Source organism: Diospyros lotus, chromosome 6 (genome assembly GCF_014633365.1).
Source record: "Diospyros lotus cultivar Yz01 chromosome 6, ASM1463336v1, whole genome shotgun sequence".
Classification (NCBI taxonomy): Eukaryota; Viridiplantae; Streptophyta; class Magnoliopsida; order Ericales; family Ebenaceae; genus Diospyros; species Diospyros lotus.
In genome coordinates, this window is record NC_068343.1 from 35276168 (window position 1) to 35300427 (window position 24260).

The 24260-nt window shown below is 41.7% G+C and overlaps 1 protein-coding gene across 1 annotated transcript in view; it reads right to left on the bottom strand.

Moving 5' to 3' along the window:
- Positions 1 to 24260, bottom strand: part of LOC127803431 (probable inactive ATP-dependent zinc metalloprotease FTSHI 4, chloroplastic) — a 120338-nt gene that overhangs the window by 84457 nt on the left and 11621 nt on the right. Inside the window, exon 2 of the mRNA XM_052339646.1 lies at positions 12832 to 13087. Coding sequence (XP_052195606.1) covers positions 12832 to 13087 — 256 coding nt within the window. The remainder of the gene's footprint in view (positions 1 to 12831; positions 13088 to 24260) is intronic.

The following is a 24260-nucleotide window of genomic DNA, read 5'->3' on the forward strand; positions in this document are numbered from 1 at the left end:
GAGTAGGACACATTCTCTAGCTTACACCTCTTACATATGTCACATGCCAACACAAACTACTTGACATCTCTTCTTAGGTTGGGCCAATAGAATATCTATTTAACTCTGAGGTAGGTGTTTTGGATACTAGAATGCCCCCCCACTGGTGATCCATGTAGAGTTTGCAATATTTTCTGTTTGAGGTTCCCTCCATCCCCAATTACAATCTTGCCTTTAAACCTCAGCATTCCATCTGATACGGTGTAATCGTCGACCCCATTAGGTTCCACTACCATTTCTTCTAGTATCCTCCTGATCTTTTCATCATTGGCAAAGCTGTCAATAACTTCTTGGCACCATTCTGGCACCACAGCAGTGATTGCTGCAGAACTACACCGATGCCAACCCCACAAGCATCCGTTTCCAATATGAATGGTTCACTGAAATCTGGCAATCCTAAGGTTGGGATTGCACTCATTGCTTCCTTAAGTTATTGAAAGGCTTCTTCGGCTTCCTCTCCCCACTTGAAGTTCCCTTTCTTCAAGAGTTCCGTCAATGGTCTGCTCATCACCCCATATCCCTTTACAAACCTCCTATAACAGCCAGTTAACCCAAGGAACCCTCTCAATGCTTTCAATGTTGTGGGCTTAGGCTAGTTGACCATGGCTTCTATCTTCTTGGGATCCGTTTTGACCCCCTCTCCAGATATCAAGTGACCCAAATATTCTACCTGTTCCTAGCCAAAGGAGCACTTAGACCTTTTGATGAAAAGCTGGTTGGATCGGAGGACCTCTAGGGTAGTTCTCAAGTGTTTCAAATGTTGGTCCAAGGTTGGGCTATAAACAAGAATGTCATCAAAGAACACTAGTATAAATTTTCGCAAGTAAAGTTCAAATATTCAGTTCATGAATGATTGGAAAGTGGTCGAAGCATTAGTGAACCCAAAGGGCATCACAAGGAACTTGAAGTGTACATGGTGGGTCCTAAAGGCAGTTTTATGGACATCTTCCGACTTCATTTTAATCTGGTGGTAACCTAACCGAAGGTACAACTTGAAAAAAATTGTGGCGTTGTTCAATTCATCCATTAGATCTTCTACTAGGGGTATAGGGAATTTATCTTTTATGGTTATGGCGTTTAGCTGGCGGTAGTCCACACAAAATCGCCAAGAACCATCCTTCTTCTCAACTAGGAGCACTGGTGAGGCGAATGGGGAATGGCTAGGCCTTATGAAGGACTGGTTCAACATTTCTCTCGCCATTTTTTCAATTTCTGACTTTTGGGTGGGTGAGTACCTATAAGCTCTGATGTTTACAGATTCTGAATTAGGCTTAAGGTTGATGGAACGGTCAAGGTTACGGGTGGGTGGTAGGGTTTTAGACTCAACAAAGAGGTCCCCAAATTCCAATAGTAGTTTATCAATAAGGTGCTGAGAGTATACCTGGCCCTTCCTTCCTTAAGGACTGCTAGTTGACAGATTGAGCTCCCCCATCACCTCCTTCTCCAATCCCTCTTCTGCAGCTACAATCGAGAACAACTCAGTAAACTTACTCTAGTTGTCCCCGAGGGCTTTGTGCAACCTCTTCCCGATTATCATCTTACAAGTTCTGGTTTCTCTTCCCCCTTTTAGTGTCATCCTTTTCCCTCCTTTATCAAATGAAACCTCCATTCAATTGAAGTCAAAACTTATGGGACTCACCCCTTTCATCCAATCAACCCCAAGGACCACATCACAACCACCCAATTGCAATAGCCTAAGATCCGCCTCAAACCCTTCTCCTTGCATATCCCACTTAAACCCGTAGCAAGATGAGTTGCTTAGCACCTTGCCCCCATTAGCCACTGTCACACTCAATGGCTGAGTGTTAGAGAGTGGGCACTTAAAGTTACTAGCCGTATCCTCATCAAGGAAGCTGTGAATGCTTCCGCTATCTATCAGAATTAACAAGCTCTTATCCTTCACCTTACCTTCTACTTTGATTATCTTATTGTTGGTCACCCCTTTCAGTGCATGGAGCGATATCTCCCCATTTTCCTCACCTCCAGAATCCTCATATTCTTCGATGTCATCTCCTTCTTCTGCTCTTACCTCCCCTGAACTGCCCTCTAGAAGCAGAATTTGTCTCCTACATTGGTGTCCCGGAAAGTACTTATCCCCACATTTGTCTCCTACATTGAGGGTAATGGTAGGTGCTTTGGGTTATGGGTGCCGAAACTTAAGGTAGGTTCAGCATGTCGGTTATGGATTGAGAGATCGTTGATAGTCAAGCTTTGGGATGAGCTGGGTGGCAAAATGAATCATGATGGGCTTGGATCTACTGTTATGAAAAGTTGGAACTTTCAAATGTTGGTTGAAAGCTGTGAGGTATGATCTTATGGGGTAAGATCATGAGGCCTCAAGAGGTGGAGTGGTTTGAGATTCTCTTAGGTTGTAAGAGATGAAAAGTCTTGAGAAGCGAGGCTCATGGTGTGAGCTTGAGGTTATTTTTGGTTGAGGGTGATGGAACCATCGTAGCTCACAGTGACGAATCTGATGCTATAGACCATGTGGTAGAGGACTAATGTGTTGGCTCGCAGTTAAGGCGGGTGGCCCATTGGTCGAAGCAACATAGTGAACTACAGGTGATGATCAGATGCCAAAGATCTAGAGCGACGCCATAGGAATTGTGTTGGGAATCAGTCTAGGTTCATAGGACTGATAATTTTCGTGAAGGTCATGGTGACCGAGGAGCAAGGGTAGCTCGATCGATTGTAGTGTTCCGCATATCGTGGTGATTAGTCGCTTAGTGTCATCTGGTGAGCTCAATTGAGAAGCTAGGAATTGTGAGCTGGGTAAGTGCAATGGGGTTTAAGCCCTTTGTAGCAGTGAAGCGGTGATGTAATGGTCTGGCGAATGTTGAGGTCACATGGTAGTGAGATGTCTAAAAGTGGAACCCAAGGAACAAGGAATGGCTCTAGCATGGAATAATACTACAGGTGATGCCTATTAGTGACAAATCTAATGCTAGGGACCACTGATGTAGATGTAGATGGCAGGTGGCCATTGAGTTAGCTCATGACGAGGGACCGCAGCTCTCTGTGGAGAGTAACCAGTCTACAGTGGAGATGATTAGACGCCGAAAATCTGGAGCGAACTGTAGGTTATGTCCGGACTAAGCCTAAGTTCCATGTTGAATGAGGACTTGTGGAATCATGGCAAGTTGTGTAATGATGCTCCTTGTTAAAGGATCTTAGCGCATTTGTGCCTAGATTTGATCGTGATTGGGAGTGGTCTAGTAAATTGGGGTGATGGACCCAATGTGACCCTGTGCAATGCGAGAATATAAGGTTGACTAGTAGTGTTAGCAAGTGACCTCGGGAGGTCAGGTGAAGTAAGTGTTGTGAAGGGCGAGACTTACAAAATGGAAGCCAACCATGAGATGGGAATATTGAAGCATGTTGCAGTTTTTAGTATGTGGATCTCTAAGCCTGTGACGTGAGTCGTGGTAGGCTGAACACGTGGCTAAGACCTGGTTGCAGAATCTGTGAAAGGTCTCAATTGCACAGTCGAGTGTAAACATGAATGTGTCGATGTGATACTGAGGAGGCATCCTCAAGTAGCACTGGATGGGGTTCTAGTTGATGACACATGATCGTTTGCCAAGTGGTAGCACCTATAATGGCAATGATGGGAGCGTGAGGCTCGATGATTGTGAAGTAAAGCTTTGTCAATTGCTGTGTATGCCATTAAGATGAGGATTCAACGAGAGCTGGTGGCCAGATCAGTTGGATTGATTAAGAGATCCAAAGTTTTGAGGTAGTAGGTTGGAGCTAGGATGTGCAGCTTGGTTGAGCGTTGCTCTGAAGCGAGGGTCGAAGATAGATGTTCAAGTGAGGTTTGGGTGAGAACTTGAGACGTTTTCTGAAGAAAAGTTGAGCATGAGGCTATAACGTTGGATGAGCTTCCTAAAGGACTACAATTGCAGAATGATGCATCACCTTGGGAAAGCCAGCGGGATAGTAAATTCCTGGGTAGGAGGATGAGTCTTACGGCATGGGGTGGAAGCTTGAGTTCCATAGTTGTGGCTAGGGTAATTTCCAGTGAGTGGTGATCAATCAATGTGGGGTGATGATTGCTAGTGTAGTACCTAGAAGAAGATGGTGTTAGTTGACAGCTCAATTAAGCCCAATCGAGCGGAATAAATGGAAGTTGATGGCGAATTTGAGATTTCGCCAAAGGGTAATGAGAGCCCAGTTGAGAAATTCGCGAAATGAGATGGGTTTCCATGAAGGGGATTTGGGTGACAGTAAGATCATCGGATAGTTGTGAATGGTGCAGCGAGAGGAATGTCCTAGGGAGAGGGCAATTTATGAGTATTAGCTCCGCTGTTAAAGGTTAATCGTTGTGAAAGAAAACAACCAATGTGGTTGTGATGGCGTTGGGGCCGTTGTGGTTGCCATCCAAATAGGTGTGAGCCCGAGTGAAGTGTTGGGTATGAGAGAGTTCGAGAGAAGCCAGAGTCTCTCAGGGATTAGCGAGCTGCTATAAAGATAGCAAGGTAATATGGGAAAGGTTGGTCCAAGAGTGGGGTCGTGCTAGTTGAGATGACCAGTGAGATTCAAGATGCAGCGAGTCATTGAGATGTCATGGTGATGGCATCGTCGCTGCCAGAGAAATGATGTTGTCAGGGAGGTCAAAGGTGATCGTTGTGCATGGTAGGACCTCAAAGCCAAGTGTTGTTGTGGGCTGAGAAGGAAGCCGAGTATGAATGGTCATGAAGGCTAGTGCCTGTGAGGGTAAGGCTATGGCAAGGAATTGAGGAGTTCGAAAATATTCCTACGAGATTGAGGTTAGGCTGGTAAACTTGGCAAGAAGACCGTTGCAAGGGTGGTGGTGTAACCATGATGGCTTGAGGTAGTGGAGGTGGAACTCGAAGGCCCAGAGTCATGCTACGGGTACGATGCAAGCAGTGACGAACTTGAGCCATGCTGCGGGGAACTAGTGTTGGGCCAGTGTGTCTATGTGGGAGCAACACAGTTGTGTGCACTGGGGTTGGCTCGCCTAATGCGCCGAGTAACATCAGTAATTGTGCAGGTGGTCGGGGGCCGAAGACCTGTGGTACGCACGGTAGGTGGGACAGGGGCTGTGGTTAAATGATTCCACAACCAAAGGGCGAAATGGTAAGACCACTCACATATGTAAGGTTGGTCAGCTAGGGTAAAGCCTGGCAGGATAGAAATTTGAGGACTGGGTGCAAACCTATTTAAGAGGGGTTGCCAAAGAGGGTTCTCAAATGTGGATCAGTGACCTCAGTTGGCGAGGGGTATCGACTAATAAGAAGGGCCTCAGTATCCTTGTTGAGTATGGAAAGAATCCCTGGTTGGGGGAGTGTTGTTGCGCATGCGTTGCTAAACTCGAGGGGGGGACTCGAGTAGTGCAATTTGTTGGTGGAAGCATGATATTACCCACTAGGAGGTGTGGGTACGTGAGTTATCCGTGAGTCAGCAATAAGTGAGGGTCGGCTGGTCAAGGTAGGAGACCATGTGATGAATGGTCGGGTATGGCTAAAGGAGCCAGATGGTTGCTTCCCATATTATGCTACCAGGGCCCTGCGGTACGTTGGCCACGTGGGCTAGCCCCGTGCCCGCGCGCTAGCCATGCATGCTACGCACGCCCGCACATGCCCAGCCTGCTCCCCACGCGCCCTACCTGTCGCCCGCAAGCGCCTGCTGCCGGCTGAGGCCCCCTGCGGGCTACCTGGTGGCCCTAGCTGCTTCCACCAGCCTTCCTCCATTTACTTCTCTCTTTTTTTTCTTGGGCTTTCTAACCCAAATTTTCTAGAATTCATACGCACCATACATACATCAAAATACCCACTCTTTTCCACAAAAAGCTTATACAAAAAAAAAAAAAAAAAAATACTCATTACAACCACCCATGGTGTTTATTACAACATGAACCAAAATAACAAAAATCGGCTTCCATAAGCCATACAATGATCTTGAATCTTCATTCTCATGCATCCACATACTATCTCATCTTTGTCTTGACTTTCCCATGCCTTGAATACCTATATGCGAGGGTAAAACCTCATGAGATATTAAGCTCAGTAAAGGTGCAATGACAATAAGCATGAACATGAATATAAAATGTGATGCCAATGCATGCAATGCAACAAAATTAGGGCTTCCACACCCTCACGACCACCTTGGTTTGAGGCTTAAACATACCCTACCCCACACAACCTCATGGCCATAGGTCCTTGAACACAAACAACATGCGAATGCACACATATTAGTTCATGAACCATACTTACAACCTTGCGAGTCACCATCCCATGGGGCTATCCCTTACCTCTTTTCATTCTTTGAAGCTTCAAGAACCTCCTTAATTCCAACTTTCTTACTCAAGAAACCCTTTTACTTCTTCATTTCCTTTCCTTCTTCTTTTCTTCTCCCATTCTTTCTTTCATCTTCCATTCTATTCTTTCTACAAATGGCCAAAGGAAGACAAGTCTTCCTTACTTGCCAATTTATACTAATTTTCCCCACTTTCAAGAATGGATCATAACCCTTGGATCTTTTTGGATTTAAGAGAATAAATCCTAACCCTTCACCAAAAGCACAATCCATGTGCTTTAATAAAAATAACTCTTAGCCATTCACTTTTCTTTTAAAGAATAAATCTTAGCCATTGAAAGCAACACAATCCATGGCCTCAAGTCTTCTTAATTATCCATCATTGGATTGTATTTCACTTTACAAGATTAGATTTCAACCATCCAAAGAAAGCACAATCTATGTGCTCTTCAAGAATAAATCCACACGCTTGGATTTTTCAAGAACCATCTACCACCCTTGGATCAAGTCTTCCAATCCCATAAATAGATTTTCTTTTCTATTTATTTAATTTAAACTATTTTCAAGCCCATCACCTTGAAATACATAAATATATATCATTACAAATATATTAAATCCCACATTTTCAAAGCATTAATGGGAGACAATTTTTCATTTCATTTCGATTTTCTTTTAATCCCACTCCATCATTACATAAATGACTAATTCCCATTGACATTTGGATTTATTTAATCCCACCATTTTACTTGAACAAGACTTTGCCAAGTGTCATCTCTAGACACTAATCTTGTCTTCCGAGCATTAAATCCAAACCATCCAATTTTCCACCACCTTTATTTACCAATTTAGGAAAAATCAATTATTTTCTCTCATAATTGAATATTCTCTATTTTCCCTATTTTCCATAATTTAATTCCTTTATGGAATTTCACTCCAAATTACTAAAATGCCCCTTGTGAATTATTAATCCCATTTATCTCCACACAAATACAAAAATGGAAAATTAATTCACTTCCATACTTAATTCCACCTAGGAATTATTTCCAATTCAATTCCATACTTAATGATGGAGTGGGATTAAAAGAAAATCCAAATGAAATGAAAAATTGTCTCCCATTAATGCTTTGAAAATGTGGGATTTAATATATATGTAATGATATATATTTATGTCTTTCAAGATGATGGGCTTAAAAATAGTCCAAATTAAATAAATAGAAAAGAAAATCTATTTATGGGATTGGAAGACTTGATCCAAGGGTGGTGGATGGTTCTTAAAAAATCCAAGGGTGTAGATTTATTCTTAAAGAGCACATGGATTGTGTTTTCTTTGGATGGTTGAGATCTAATCTTGTAAAGTGAGATATAATCCAATGGTGGATAATTAAGAAGACTTGATGCCATTGATTGTGTTGCTTTCAATGACTAAGATTTATTCTTTAAAAGAAAAGTGAATGGCCAAGACTTATTTTTATTAAAGCACATGGATTGTGCTTTTGGTGAAGGGCTAGGATTTATTCTCTTAAATCCAAAAAGATCCAAGGGTTATGATCCATTCTTGAAAGTGAGAAAATTAGTATAAATTGGCAAGTAAGGAAGACTTGTCTTCCTTTGGCCATTTGTAGAAAGAATAGAATGGAAGATGAAAGAAAGAATGGGAGAAGAAAACAAAAAGGAAAGGAAAGGAAGAAGTAAAAGGGTTTCTTGAGTAAGAAAGTTGGAAGCAAGGAGGTTCTTGAAGTTTCAAAGAATGAAAAGAGGTAAGGGATAGTCCCATGGGATGGTGGCTCGCAAGGTTGTAAGTATGGTTCATGAACTAATATGTATGCATTCGCATGTTGTTTGTGTTCAAGGACCTATGGCCATTAGGTTGTGGGGTAGGGTAGGTTTAAGCCTCAAACCAAGGTGGTTGTGAGGATGTGGAAGCCCTAACTTTGTTGGATTGCATGCATTGGCATCACATTTTATATTCATGTTCATGCTTATTGTCATTGCACCCTTACTGAGCTTAATAGCTCATGAGGTTTTACCCTCGCGTGTAGGTATTCAAGGCATGGGAAAATCAAGACAAATATGGGGTAGCATGTGGATGCATGAGAATGAAGATTCGAGATCATTGTATGGTTTATGGAAGCCGATTTTTGTTATTTTGGTTTATGTTGTATTGAGCACCATGAGTCGTTGTAATGAGTATTTTTTTTGTGTAAGCTTTTTGTGGAAAAGAGTGAATATTTTGATGTATGTATGGTGTGTATGAATTCTGGAAAATTTGGGCTAGAAAGCCCAAGAGAAAAAAAAAAAAAAAAAAGTAAATGGAGGAAGGCTGGTGGCAGCAGCCAAGGCCACCAGGTGGCCCATAGGGGGCCTCAGCGGGCAGCAGACGTGCGCGAGCGACAGGCAGGTCGTGCGAGCAGCAGGCTGGGCGTGGCCGGGCACACGGGGGCGAGGGTGCAGGTGCCAAGGGGCACGCGGCCGAGTGTAGCATGCGTGGCCAACGCGCGGCCCATGGCCGACCCGAGCGCGACAACAGGCCCTGCCAACCATTTTTTTAAAAAAAAATTCGAAAACAAATGGGGGATTTTTGGGGCATTTCTTGATTGATTTTGGGTCCCAGAGGAATTTTCAAAATAAAAGAATTTTTCAAGCATTTTTGGAGATAAATGCCAAAATTTTTAGAAAATGAAAATTAGGAATGTTTCCTCTAATTTTGGGAAAAACAATGATTTGATTGGAATTTTGAATTATATGGAGCCCGACGGAATTCTTGGAAAAAAGAAGAATTAAAAATGATGATTGGGAAAACTTAATGGAAATTAATTAGCCAAGTGTGATATAGTTAAAGCTCAAATCTGATAGTGATCCTAGGATTGAGGGAAGGGAAGGACAAAGCCTAGTTCTCACCTAAGGCGTTTCGTGTTGAAACATAGTCCGCCCTTCACAAATGGCCGGACATGTGAGCAATTCGGGTGATTGTTCATGAGTGACACTCGTATGTGAGAGCGGGGCGTCACAATTAGGGTTTGGGCTGGCCCCCACAAATCTAAGTGAATATTGTGTAAGGGTGATTTGGATGAGTGTATAGTTGTTTTATTAAACTTTATTTTGACAACTTTGCCATAAATGTAGGATTCACACTAACTTAATTCAGTAACCTGACCATGTCCTAAAATTCCTTGTTTGGCAAGTTCTTTGACCCCTTACTTATGTGTGACATTCTTAAATGCCACAGCCTAGCCAGATTTCGGATGTTGTTGCTTGCTACTGTAGATATATACCATTTTGTAGCACTGCCTTCATGCACACTAATGATCCTTTTGATATTTTCAAGACTCCACCCTTGCCCTTAAATTTTAGGCTATTCCAATCTAACTCACCAAGAGAAATCAAATTTCTCGAGTTCTGGAACATACCTCACTGCAATGAGGGTTCTATAGGATTCATCATGCATTTTTAATCTAACATCACCCACTCCTAGGACCTTACACTCATTGTCATTACCTAGCAAGACATTTCCCTCATTTATTTCTTGGTAATTTTGCAGCCAATGCTTCTTAGGGGTCATATGAAATGAGCAGCCAGAATCCATAACCCACTCATTACTTTCTGCTCTTTCAGAAACTACCAGTGCATCGGCACTATCATACCCTAGTTCACGCACATTCACACCCTCTTCTACACTCTCCTTATCAAATAGGTCTTCTTTTTCTTACGGCAGTGTCTTTTAATGTGTCCTTCTTCATGGCAATAGTAACATCGTATGAGATTCTTTCCTATCCTAGACTTAGACTGTGATTTTCCTCTACCTCTAGGGTCTCTTCTCATGTTTCTAGACCTTACTGATAAGACATCTCCAAGGGTGGATTTTCCATCTAGCTTAAACCTCAATTCTTTTGAGTTAAGGGCACCAATTACATCATCTAAGGACAACTTATCCCTACCATGTTTCAATATGTTTACAAAAGTCTCATATGATCGAGGTAATGAGTGAAGTAGAACTAGGGCATTTTCCTCATCATCGTATTTTGCATCTATGTTCTCAAGATCTAAGCAAAGTTTGTTAAATTCATCTATGTGATCTTGAAGTTTTTGATGATCATGCTTTTAAATGTAAAGAACCTAGCTTTAAGGTAGAGACAGTTGGACAGGGTCTTCTTTAGTTATAGACTCTCTAATTTCGTCTGCCGTCTTCATCTTGGATACTTCCTAGAGAACTTTGTCACCAAGACTCAATATTAGAGTGCTGAAAGCCTTCTTAGTGATCTCCTGCTTCTGTTCTAACATGAGGGTCTTTGACATCTCCTCCTCTTTCAGCGCCTCATGAAGGCCAAGATTGCCGAGGAGGGCTTCCATCTTAATCTTCCAGAGGGTAAAGTCATTGTTCCCGTCAAACTTTTCTACATCGTACCTTGATGAAGTTGACGCCATTTCTTTCTACTAGAATTCGTCTCTTTCCCTTGAGTTTCTTTAGTTCTTGAACGGTAGAGACACCTCACTCTAATACCAAATTGTAATCCCAAATTCCACCTCACTAATTCAAACACTCAACCCTCAAAAGTAAATAGACAACAGATAGAACAAGAAATGAAGAATAACAGTATAAACTATACACACAAAGACACAGGAGTTTATCCTAATTCAGTTCCCTTGGCGGAAACCTACATCCAGACCTCCTTAGGCCTCTTCTCCATTATCTTGAATCACAAGAACGATTACATGCACTGTAGAATACTCTCTCATAGCCCCATCCCCAAGCGATATAGAGTTAACCCAAGATTACAAAGCACTCAACAACTTTTCTTTCACACAACACATACTCGCATAGCTCTCTCAAGATAGAAAGAAAACAGAATGAATCAAAACGAGACCTCCCGACCCCTTATTTATTAAACATAAGGGGCGGACCAAACAAGACATGACCGGCCATTACAACTAAGCAACTTTCTAGAAGAAACAACCAGGTAAATACCAAATACACCCCTGACATAAATGCCCTCCCGAGACTCTCTAGCTAATCTAATACAAATGTTTCAACAAAGAGATGTAGCTAAATATAGTTAAAGAATAAATGCATTATCAATTTAAATACTTCTTTGGGTTTTTTTCTTCTTTTTATATGTGCTTTAGGTTTTTGAGAAGTCCATTTAACATTTTCTAAGAAAACCAAACCAAGTGTTGGGTTTTTGCATGGAAGATTAACTCTAGAAGTTGAAGAGAAGAACCTGTTTTTTAGAATGAAGATATTTTTTTTTCTGACTGTTTTTTATTCTAAGTTAGATTAGATAACTTAGTTATTTTATTATGAGGGGTATGTTGGTCTTTTGTAGAGGCTAAGTTTTTAAATCTCTTGTAATTGCCGCCTCCCTATAGTTTATAAATAGGAGGCGAGTGCTAGCAGTCAGATATATCATTCTCATTCATTCTGATTGTTCTCTAGATGCAAGTGATGCTGTCAAGATAGCGAGAGAGGGGGGGAAAGGCTTTGAGATAAAATTAGTCTTTGTATTCTCCTGAGAGTGCAGCGAACTTGTGTGAGGGAGAGTAAGAGAGGTTCTTGTATCTTGTTTCAACTGGTTTCTAGTGGATTTATTCTCGGAGAGAAGGCTGGATGTAGGATTGCTTCAAAGCAGTCCGAATCAGGATAATTCTTTGCCTCTTTGATGGTTTGGTTGTTCTAATCTTTTCATTTACTTTCTGCTTTACAATTGCTGTAAATATATTTTGTTAGTATCTTGATTTTCGGGTGAGGAGTGTTGAGAGATTGGCAAATCTAAGTCTTGAATAAGTTTCTAAGAGCTCCTAATCCTAACACCAAGCTCAACCAATAAACAAAAAAAGCTATACAGAACAACTCTAGTACAAGGGAGGGAATGCACTAAACTATATCATGACACTATACACATTGTTTTCGGTAAGTTATAATATCATTATACGCATCCAATGAATTCTCCGGACTGTCCCCTGAATTCAAACAGCTAAGCAAGGTTAAATCTTCCCCCCACCCCACCCCAACCCAAAACAGCCCAACAGTAAATTATTATGCAATAGAGCCTCACATTCATTAAATGATTGCTTAATAAGTACCCAATTTACTAACATTACTAACAATCAAAATTATCTCTAAATGGTAGTGGGGCAAATTATGATATCAAAACAATGTCAAGCACAGAGTAAAAGATCGTGGGTGTCATTTTCCATTAAATTCCCCATAATCACTACAATATACTCATTCATTCAAGCATCACCAGGAACACCATTACCACCGTCCCAAGGACCAACCAAGTTTCTTGTGACAAACATGAAATGCCCATATCAATATCTTTAATAATTGTTTTCTCATTACTGCCAGAGATTCAACCAAGAGAGATGCCCTCCCATCCAATAAGAAATATTAATATCTGGACATAAACTCCAAATTAGCAGTGGTGTTCAGAGTCTTCAGGCTTGTAAAACTGCACACAAAAATTCCATAATAACAAAAATAAAAATAGCATGAAGAAATATCAAAGAATTTCAAACCTGATATTGTCTGTCCATAATTTGAGTACTCCATAAATTGGACATTATTGGAGTTCAGAATTCTCAAAAATTCACTATAGTCAATTCTATGCGAGGTTTCAGGGTCCCACTCTGTTCCCTTTAGCTTTCCCTGCATGGTCAGTAACTTCCTGCTCCAATCTGAAGCCATAACAAGCTGCCTTTCTAGCTGAATGTTTGCCTTCCTCTCAAGCTCTTCCAATTTATTTATCCTTTCTCTCTCTGCATCCTTCAGCTTCTGGAAACCAATTTATTAGGCTCAACAAATAAAACAAATGGCTTACCTGTAGGCCATCTACCAAGAAAAGTTTCATCATAAATTAGAAAAAGAGAAAACACAATTCAAAAATAAAGCCTTCCATGAAAGAGCATACAACATGCAGGCCCATGTATGGTTATACAGGCAATTGTATAGCAGAAACAACTCTAAATGATATGTCCCGAGTACAAGATCAGTTCATGCAAGTTTCCTTTATGACTTATAGCTCTAAAAAAAGAAAGACAACCATTAACCAACAAATTTGGGCCAGTTTTGATTTTACAGAAAAGTTTGCTAATATATTAAAAGCTTATTGATCATAAACCAAATATAAGTCCCCCAAATTTTCAAATTTGGGATATTAGGGCCTGTTTGACACAACCTTAACTTTCTATTTTTAAAAAATAAAAAAATAAAACTTTCTATTTGTTGTTTTTATTTTCATTTTTTTTTTTTTTTTGAATATGAAAATAGGAAATGGAATTTGATTGCTTGCTTTAATTTTCAAAATTTTTGAAAATTTAAAAAAAAATAAAACTATTGGAAAAAATGAAGACAATAAAAGGTGCTTCCACATTTTTTATTTCGTTTTCATTTTCTTCACCTCCTCTACTCTCCCCACCACAGCAACCTTAGTCATTGGAGGAGTCAATAGACTCATAGCAACCCCAACTGAGAACCGTTGGGACACCAAAAATTCCCAAAGTAGCTCTGAACCATCAGGTCTGGGAGTGCCAGAGACTCCTAAATTAGCGTCTAGGAGTCCCACAACTCCCAGACCAGTGTTTGGTAGTCACCTGAGTCGCCCAAAGAGTCTTTAGAGTTCAGGGACTCCACTAGCAATTTGAAGGAGCCAGGAGGGAAAGAAAATGACAAAAAAGAAAAATATAAAGTTATCAATCAACAAGTGAATGTTTCAGTTTTTTAGAATGCAAAACAAAAACTAAACCAAAAAAAGTGTTGTGTACCTAAAGGAGAATAATTGTAATAAATAGAAATGCTGGTAGCGTAATTGTAATTGTGAGGAGTGAAGATATTTGAATGCAGAAAGAGGCAACCGTTTCTGGCACCAACTTTCTGCTAGGGCCAAGTATATAAGCTCGCCCTGCATCGAATACCATTTTGAACTAATTCCTATTCAATTTCCCTCTCATTTCATCTTCAACTCTTCTCCCTCATTTTCTCTAATTTCTCTTTCCCCAACACAATTCCCGCCTAGTTCTCTCTATAAAACGAGAGAACATCTTGCCAAATCCAAGGAATTCAACAATTGGTCCCAAGAATTCAGACGAGTTGTAACAATGGCAGACGACACTCATATGAAGCAGATGGAATTGCAGCTCCAACAGGTGACAGCCACAGTGATGGACATGCAGAATAGAGTCGGATCCATGGAGGACTCGATTGGAATGGTGGTGGATAGAAGGATGGAGGAAGCCTCGGATCAATTGCGCGAGGATATGTGCAATCAGATTAGAGAAAAGATAAGAGAGCAAAGCAATACGCTACGTGATTAGATGCAGGCATGCAGCAGTTTATGCTCATGTTTTCGAGCCAAGCGCAAGTGAGGATGTCTCAAGATTTTCCCCCGCAAGAAAGATCAAATCTAATATTGCCAAGAGTCAGCACTAGTCAGAGGGTGGTCGAATCATCGGAGGTGGAAATTGATCCAGTGGCGATGAGGGACAATGAAGTGGAAAGGATACCAGTGTTCGATGAGACGAAGTCACGCTAGTGGATTCGACGACGTGAGAAGTTGTTTGGGATACATCAAGTGGATAAGGATCAAAAGATCAATCTGGCGGTGGCCTACTTGAATGACATAGGAGACGTATGGTATCAGGGATGGTCAAGGGTGAGAGAAGAATGTAGCTGGAATGAGTTTGTGAAGGGATTATGTGAGAGGTTCGAAGGAAAGGAGGACTATGGATATAGTTGAGGAGTTCAACAAAATAAAACATAATGGATTGGTGCAAGAGTATCAGCTCTGATTTGAGGAGTTAAAATCTCTTATGCTCAGTAGAAATTCTATACTTGACCGAAGATTACTTCGTGTCAAGTTTTATCAGTGGATTGAGTGAGGAAATCAGATCCACGGTAAAGATGACAAGGCCAAGGACAATCCAGGAAGCGATGGAGAGTGCTCTGCTCCAAGACCTAAATGTGGAAGCCTTGATAAAGAAGTAGAGGAATCAAGGCAAGAGAAATGGCTTGGGTTTCTCACCACCCGTGGGGAGGATGCAAGGAAGGGAGATGTACATTGCTGGGGCAATGCCAAAGCCACCGGCATTACCACCACCTACTAACGTTGGGCAACAAGGAAGCAAGGGAACCGAACAGAGGAGACCCCCGAGGTTATGTTATAGGTGTAGGGATAAGTATTTTCCTGGACACCAATGCAGGAGGCAATTGCTCCTGTTAGAAGGGGGAGAGATTAAGGAAGACATAGGAGAAGAGGCCATGGTGGTAGGGGATGATTGGGCAGATGAAGACAATGGTACTATATCCTTCCATGCCATAAAAGGAGTGGCTAGCAACAAGATTATCAAGGTTGAAGGGAAGGTGCAAGAAGGAATAGTTATGGTCTTAATTGACATTGGGAGTACCCACAGCTTCATTGATGAAGGGGCGGCTAGAAAAATGAATTGTGAATTATCTAACACCCAACCTCTAGCAATAACAGTGGCTAATGGAAGCAGGGTATTAAGTAAATCGGCTTGCATGGGATTTTGTTGGACAATGCAAGGGGAAACGTTTGAAGCTAACCTAAGGCTGCTGAAGTTGGGAGTGTGCCAAATAGTTTTGGGGGTTGACTGGATGAAAGGGGTAAGTCCTATCAGCTTTGACTTTAATAAGATGGAAGTTACATTAGAAAAGGAAGACAGGAGAATTACACTCCAAGGAAATGTGGAAACAGGGTCCTGCAAGTTGATTAAGGGGAAGAGGCTGCACAAGCTGCTCAAGTGCAAGTTTTCTCAAGTGGCTCAATTATTCTCAATTGAGACCAGTGAGGAGACCAAGGAACAAAGGAAACAAGAGGGCTAGTGCTCAATGGCCACCAGCAAGCCAACCACAACCCTATGGCAGGTACATGAGATGGCTTCCCTTGATGCATTACTTATTGAGTTTAGGGATCTATTTGTAGAACCTGAGGACCTACCTCCTCAAAGACCATTTGATCACTCTCTTCCTTTACAACCCAACGCTACACCAGTTAATATAAGATCCTATAGGTAGCCACTGAAACTCAAAACTGAAATTGAGAAATTATTAAGAGAAATGCTGGACAACTCTATAATCCATACCAGTAGAAGCCCATTTGCATCCCCCATCCTTTTAGTTAAGAAAAAGGATGGAACCTGACATTTTTGTGTTGACTACCGCCAGCTAAACCACATCACAATCAAAGATAAATTCCCCATTCCCATTATTGAAGACCTCCTAGATAAACTAAGCCATGCATTCGTATTCTCCAAACTTGACCTAAGATCTGGCTATCATCAAATCAGGATGAACCCAACTGATATACCCAAAACCACCTTCAGAACCCACCATGGGTATTATGAGTTTACAATAATGCCCTTCAGATTAACTAATGCACCAGCAACCTTTCAAACCCTAATGAACCACATCTTTGATCCTTATCTTCGAAAATTTGTGTTAGTATTTTTCAATGATATATTAATCTACAGCCCAACTCTTTCTCAGCACCTAAAACACCTTAGGATTGCATTTAGCATCCTTAGACTCAATCGGCTATGCATCAAAAGGTCCAAATGTGACTTTGCTCGAAAGCAGGTGGAGTATTTGGGACATGTGATTTCTTGTGCTAGAGTTAGCACCGACCCCAAGAAGATTTCAGCTATGGTAGCATGGCCTAGACCAGAGAATATCAAATCCTTGAGGGGATTCTTGGGGCTAATGGGCTACTATAGGCATTTTGTGAAAAAACTATGGAGTGATAAGCAAGCCACTGACAGAATTATTAAAAAATGATAACTTCAGATGGAATGAAGAGGCAGAAAATGCATTTGGGCAATTGAAGCAAGCCACGTGAGAAATGCCTGTGTTGGGGATCCTTGATTTTAGTAAGTCGTTCTTCCTGGAGACCGATGCTTGTGGAACCGGGGTAGGGGTTGTGTTATCTCAAGAGGGTCAACCCTTGGCTTTCATGAGTCAAGCTTCAGCCCCAAGACATCAGGGGCTCAGCACTTATGACAAGAAGTTATTGGTTGTGTTAATGGCAGTAGATAAATGGAGGCACTATTTGGAAGGGGGACAATTTATAATCAGGACAGACCATGAAAGTCTCAAGTTCCTCACACAACAAAAGTTACACATTAATTTGCAAAAAAAGGGTATGGAAAAGCTGATGGGGCTGAATTTTGTAATTCAGTACAGAAGAGGAAAAGAAAATGTGGCTGCAAACGCCTTATCAAGATGTTATGAGGAGGGAGACTGTGCAGCCATTACAGCGTTGGTACCAGATTGGCACCAAGAGGTGACAGCTAGCTATGATAAGGGATCTTGGACAAGGGAGCTACTAGAGCAGCCCAATCTAGACAGCAATAGCAGGTAGGGGTACACTATATGCAATGGCCTGATGAGGTATCGGGGGCGATTGGTGGTAGGTGACTGTGAGGCTTTGAAAAGAAGAATTTTACAAACCATGCACAACTCTCCCTTGGGGGGACACTCAGGTATCCAGAACACCTATCGCAAAGTGAAACAAGTGTTTTATTGGCCATGATTAAAAAAATTAGTAATCGAGTTCGTCATGCAGTGTGACACTTGTAAGAGATGTAAACATGAGTCAGTGGCTAGACCAGGCCTCTTGCAGCCGTTAAGGGTTCCAGATCAAGCTTGGGCTAACATAACCATGGATTTTGTGGAAGGGTTGTCGCGATCAGAAAGGAGAAATTGTGTCCTAATAGTGGTGGATCGACTGATTAAGTACAGCCACTTCCTCAGTTTGTCCCATCCATTCACAGCAGAAGAAGTGGCTAGGGTGTTTTTGGACAGTGTGGTGAAGTTACATGGGGTGCCTCAAACCATCATTTCAGACAAGGATAAGGTGTTTACTAGTTTATTTTGACAAGGTCTACTGAAATCCTTGGGCTCTAAGCTCCACATGTCCACCGCTTACCACCTGAAAATGATGGCCAATTGGAGAGAGTTAACGACTGCCTTGATACCTATCTGAGGTGTTTCTGCTTTATGCAGCCCAAGCATTGGCACAAATGGTTGTCCTTGGCGCAATGGCGGTACAATTCCAGCCACCACCGATCCATTGGGATGACACCATTTGAGGCTCTATATGGATACAAGTGTCATGACCCTATGAGTAATAAAAGGGTATTATTGTAATAGGGTAGAATAGTTTGTAAGGGATATTCTAGCAATTAGTTAGGTGCACATGGCTGCATGTGCAAGGCTGTTAGGGGACAAATATGCCTATATAAGGCTGATGTAAATGGAGGGGATGTATGCTGAAAAATTGATATTGAATCTCTATTTTTCTCTCTACATTTCTCTCCAATTCTCCCTCTCGTTTCTCTCTATTACTCTCTCCCTTTCTACTAATTTCTCCCCCATTTCCCCCTCCTACAATTCTGATTTCATTCCCCAATTCCTCTTCTAACCCATCACGAACCCTATGTTCGTGACAAATGGTATCAGAGCAGTCGTCCTCGGCTGTGAGTTCGTAAATTCAATAGTGTTCGATCCGATTTGGAGGTCCCACCAAGAGTCGAACCCAGGTCGATGGATTCAAAGTCCAGAGTGCTAACCAGCTAGAGTCGAAGCAAAGCAACGGTTCTCGGCGGGGGTTTCGATTCGTTTCGAAGGCTGCTGAAATCAATTTCAGTGATTAAACGGAATAGGCAGAAGTTCTGAGGTGATAGCGAGTCCGCTGGTGTTGATGCGAACAACCAAGAGGTCGCGATTTGGACTTGGGAGTGTGGCGACTCTCCAAGGCGAGCGTGAGTTCGTCGAAGGTGAAGCAGACGGCCTAGGCGTGTGCGATTGAAGCGAAAGACAGGTTGCAGGAGCTCCGCTAGAGTTGACGACAGGGGCGAGGAAGGTGTCGCGACCATTACCAAACGCGACCAGTGGGTAGAAAGAACCAGAGGAGGATTCGCGACTAGAGAGAACGACTGGTACGGGAGATCCGCTGAAGTTGGCGACGCGGACAGCATTAAAGGCAACGCGAACTGAGGAGCCTTCGCAATCGGAGTCCATTGAAGGTGATCCAGCAACAGATTCGGAATGGGCAAGGCAAGATGTTGACGAACGGCAGCGAATTTTAATAAATCTTGCTCGAAATTGAAAACGACACAAGCTAGGAGAGTGTAGACGGTGATATCGAGTTGAATCTGAAGTCAAATCAAAGTGGTGCAGCAGGTATTGGATCGGAATTGGAGCGACTATTGAAGGTGGAACAATAGGGTGAATCACTATTGTTTTCCGAGTTGTTGTAGTCGATCAGGAGGTGAGGCGAGGCGAGTGTAGGGACTTCTGCAACAGGAGAACAAGAAGGCGGAAGCGGATCCGTTGCTTAGCTATTCATTTTGCTAGAGGACTGAAGATCGCTAGCTGTGGTGAGGCAATCGCTAGTCCTGGGTGATTGTTGTAAAGTAGAAGAGCAGGTGGATTGTGGCTATTTCCAAGGCTAGGCAGTGTGGGTCAGCAAGCCGAAGCAGATTTGGCGAATTGGAAGCCAATTCATAAAATACTACAGCCATCAAATTCTCAATTCTGGAGAATTCTGTTAGTTGCAGCACAATTGAGCAAGGAGGAGAAGCCAACCCAAATCTCTGCGAATTCCGTTTGAGGCGAGCCGACTTGGAGGAATTTTGAGTCATAATTGAAGGCGATTTTGACGGTGACCGTGGACATAAGTGATCGTGAGTCGCTTTGGTTGTGATTTCAACTCCGGCAATTATATACTTCTACGGATAAGGGAAGTAGAAACAGGCTGATTTCCAGAAGGCTGATTTCTGGAAATTGATTCCAATGTCTGGTTGATAGACTGTCATAGCATTGTGGGTTGGAGTTCGGGAGGCAGACATCGTCGGCAACGTATCCAGGTAAAGTTCGATCTGTTTAATCTATTGCCAGCTGACATGATTAAATTCCAAGAGAGAGAGAAACCCTTCGTTCAGACGTTTGAATTTGGGGGGCGAAGCAGGGTGGACAGCGCTCCAAATTCTTGGCCTGTGTCTCGTTCTGCTAGTGAAAGTTCTGCCAAGGCAAGCAGTGCGTACATGAGGCCATGGCAGACTCAATGGCAACCAAAGAAGGCTGCATTTTCAGTGGGGTGTCCTATTCATGAAGTTAGGAGAGGCTGTGAGCAAAGGGAAACAAAGGCAGCCAAGGGGAGCAGTGCATACATGGAGCAAATGAGCCCTAAATTGCAGCAAAAGAATGCTTCATTTTCAGCTGGAATGGAGCCTCAATGGCAGCCAAAGAAGGCTGCATTTTCAGTTGGCAGCAACAAGGAACATAAGAAGGGGATCAACCAATTGGACAAAGGAACCAGCAGTGGGTTTGATGAAGAATGCAAGGAATTTGGTCGAATGTTTCGCGAGAAGTTGCAAGAATTTGCGATGATACTTATTAAGAAGTATCATTACAACTTTCCGGTGGAATACTTTAATGATTATCACGGCAATTTTAACAAAGATGAATTCCTTAAAATGGAGCAGCTGAAGAGAAATTTAGGAGCAAGAAGCAGATTCACTGCCTACCTCCAATACGGAGTGGAAGAAGTATGTCGGCCTAGGTGGAATGGACAAGAAAGGTGACGATAATGACAATGCTGGCAGCAATAGCAGAGTTTGCGGGGGTTCGGTACAAGGTGTGTGGGCAAAAGGAGAATTAAAGGAACACACCAATTCCTTTGGAAAAGAAGTTCTCGATGGTGATGTTTTTGGGATTCTACAACAAGAGCAGTCCAACTTTAAGGAAGAAGGGGAAGAGGAGGAGGAAGAAAAAAGTGAGGAAAAGGGATTGGAGGATGACACTCAATCAATTGACAGCCTCTCAAGCACTCTTACTAGTGCTGAAACACTTGGCCAAGTGTCAATTATTGAGCAATCGTTGGCTGGAAGTGAAGTTGCAGCAGCTCCTAATGTTAATGCTCACAAACAGCCTTGGTATGAGTATTCAAGGAAATACAAACCTCCATTGCTGCATTTTGAGGCTGTTGTTGATATTTCTGCAGCAAAACATGGCTGTGGGTTGAATGGGGATAGAGTAACAGCAACAATGGCTGAAGATCTGCCCTTCTTACTTGTTTTGGATGGTAATGAAGTTTTCCTTACTGAAATTTTGGGCCAATTCATACTTGGAATTGATCTTGAATAAGAATGAAGAAGAAGAGACCTAGAAGTAGAAAGAAAGAAAGGAGTATTATTCGCATAGAGAAGGTTGGAATTGGATGAAGAGCAATGGCTACTTGCGGTAAGTTCTTGGAGACAAGAACTCTCTTATGGAGAGGGGAATTGTCATGACCCTATGAGTAATAAAAGGGTATTATTGTAATAGGGTAGAATAGTTTGTTAGGGATATTCTAGCAATTAGTTAGGTGCACATGGCTACATGTGCAAGGCTGTTAGGGGACAAATATGCCTATATAAGGCTGATGTAAATGGAGGGGATGTATGCTGAAAAATTGATATTGAATCTCTATTTTCCTCTCTACATTTCTCTCCAATTCTCCCTCACGTTTCTCTCTATTACTCTCTCCCTTTCTACTAATTTCTCCCCCATTTCCCCCTCCTACAATTCTGATTTCATTCCCCAATTCCTCTTCTAACCCATCACGAACCCTATGTTCGTGACAACAAGCCTAGCCTATTACCATCTATGGGGGAGCCAACGTCTGTGGCAGCAATAGACGCCTATCTACAGCACAGGCAAGACATTCTACAAACCCTGAAAACAGAATTGGCCAAGGCTCAAAACCGAACGAAGCAGCTAACGAATAAAATGAGGAGTGAGAGAACATTTGAGGTAGGAAAAAGGTGAAGCGAGAGCTTCACAACGGAAAGAATGAAAACAAAGGTAGAAAAATACCTCAGGTGCTCTTTCAATTGAAATCGAAAATGAATAAAAGACTACTTAACATAAGAGGAAAGCTGACTTATATACTGACAGCTTTCATATTAAAATGCGTCAAACGCATTAAACAGAAACAACAACTAACTAACTGCTAAACAACAAAACAGAACAGATAATCATCAAGACATAAAAACTGAGCAGCAGCAATATCTTCAACAAAAGGGTATACCTCAAACTCAGTCAGCCCCATCTAAGAACTCTCTCAAGGCAGCCTATTACTAAGCTAAACCCCAAGTTCTACGGGCCTTATACCATCACTGCCAAGGTGGGACTAGTAGCCTACTGTTAAAGAGAATGTAACATTGAGATAGTATTGGCTTTATGTTTAGTAGTTTTGCTTCCTATTTTATGTTATTATTGTGTGAGGCGGCAATGCCTCTTGCCGGTTTTAAAAGCTGCATATATAAGCAGCTTATGTTTAAGTTGTTAATTCATTGGTTCATTTCTAATAAAATTCCAGTGCACTAGTTTTCGGTCTCTCTCCTCTGCTTCTCGACTTCTTCCGCCTTAGGGTTTTCAACTTACATGGTATTAGAGCCAATGGCCTCTGTTCACGAAAATCGTTCCTCCTCTACTTCTCCTCCTACTCGATCTACATCCAATCTTTCGTTAGTGTCTCAATTCGATTTTGCAGCAATATCTAAAGCTTTCAGTTTCATTCCTCTGAAGCTTGATTCGAAGAATTATATTTTTTGGAAGGCTCAGATTTTAGCTACAGTTCGAGCTTTTGATTTGGTTTCATTCTTGAATAGAACGTCTCCTCCTTCAAAATATATAGTCGATCCAACTGGCAATAATTCACCAGCGAATTCAAAGGTGAATCCAGAGTACATGAGTTGGCTTCGATCTGATCAGCTACTTCTAGTATGGCTCTTCTCCACGATCATTGAAGAAGTGTTAGCTCAGGTGAATCAATGTGAATAATCTGCCAAGGTATGGCTCTATCTGGAAAAATTGTATGCTAAACAAACTATAGCCAAATAGTTTCAATTAAAATAGCAATTGAGATCTATTAAAAAGGAGAATTTGTCAATTAATGACTATGTCTTAAAGATCAAGACTATAAGTCATTCTCTTGCGGCTATAGGAGAGCCTTTAAGTGATGAGTCGTTGCTTGCGATTCTTAATGGTCTAGATCACGATTATGATACTGTTGTGAGCTTGATAACCTATCAAATGGATAATATAGATTTGGAGAAGGTTCAATATTTGCTACTTATGCATGAACAATGTTTAGCTGCTAAGAATGTACCTCAGTCTTCGCTACATTTTGATTCATTGTCATCTACTATGAATGTTAATGTGGCTTCGCATCAAAGTAATGGAAATTTTGGTTACAGTAGAGGAGGTTCTGGCTTTAGAGGAGGTAGAGGTCGAGGTAGATCTTCAAATCGAAAATTCTACTATCAATTGTGTGAAAAACCAGGGCATCTAGTGGACAAATGTTATTGTCGGTTTGATCGGAATTTTACTCGAGTAAACAGTCAAAGCACTGGTAGATCTACAAGAGGTTATAATAGTAGAAATCAGTTAGATTCAAGTGCTTATATGGCTACCTTTAGTGACTCTAATGGAGCCTACCCTAATGATAATGGATCAGTGACAGGCTCACCATACCATAGTGTTCCTGAGCAATTTGCTACTCAACAACAACCTTCTCTTTCTGATCCAACCTAGTTTGTGGACTCAGGAGCCACAAATCAGATCACTTCAAGCCTTAACAATCTGTCCCTGCATTCACCTTATCATGGTGGGGACAAAGTTAACATAGGCAATGGTAAGCAATTGCCCATTACTTATGTTGGTATGGGTATGTTAAATACCACTTCAAATTCTTTTCTTTGTATACCTAATATCCTTCATGTTCCTAGGATACATAAAAATCTTCTTAGTGTTTCTCAATTTACTAGAGATCATAATGTGGTGGCTAAATTTCATTCTAATGTCTATTTGATTAAGGACAAAAGATCCAGGGAAGTTCTTCCACAGGGACACCTTAAGGATGGGCTATATTGGCTAGTTCCAGCAT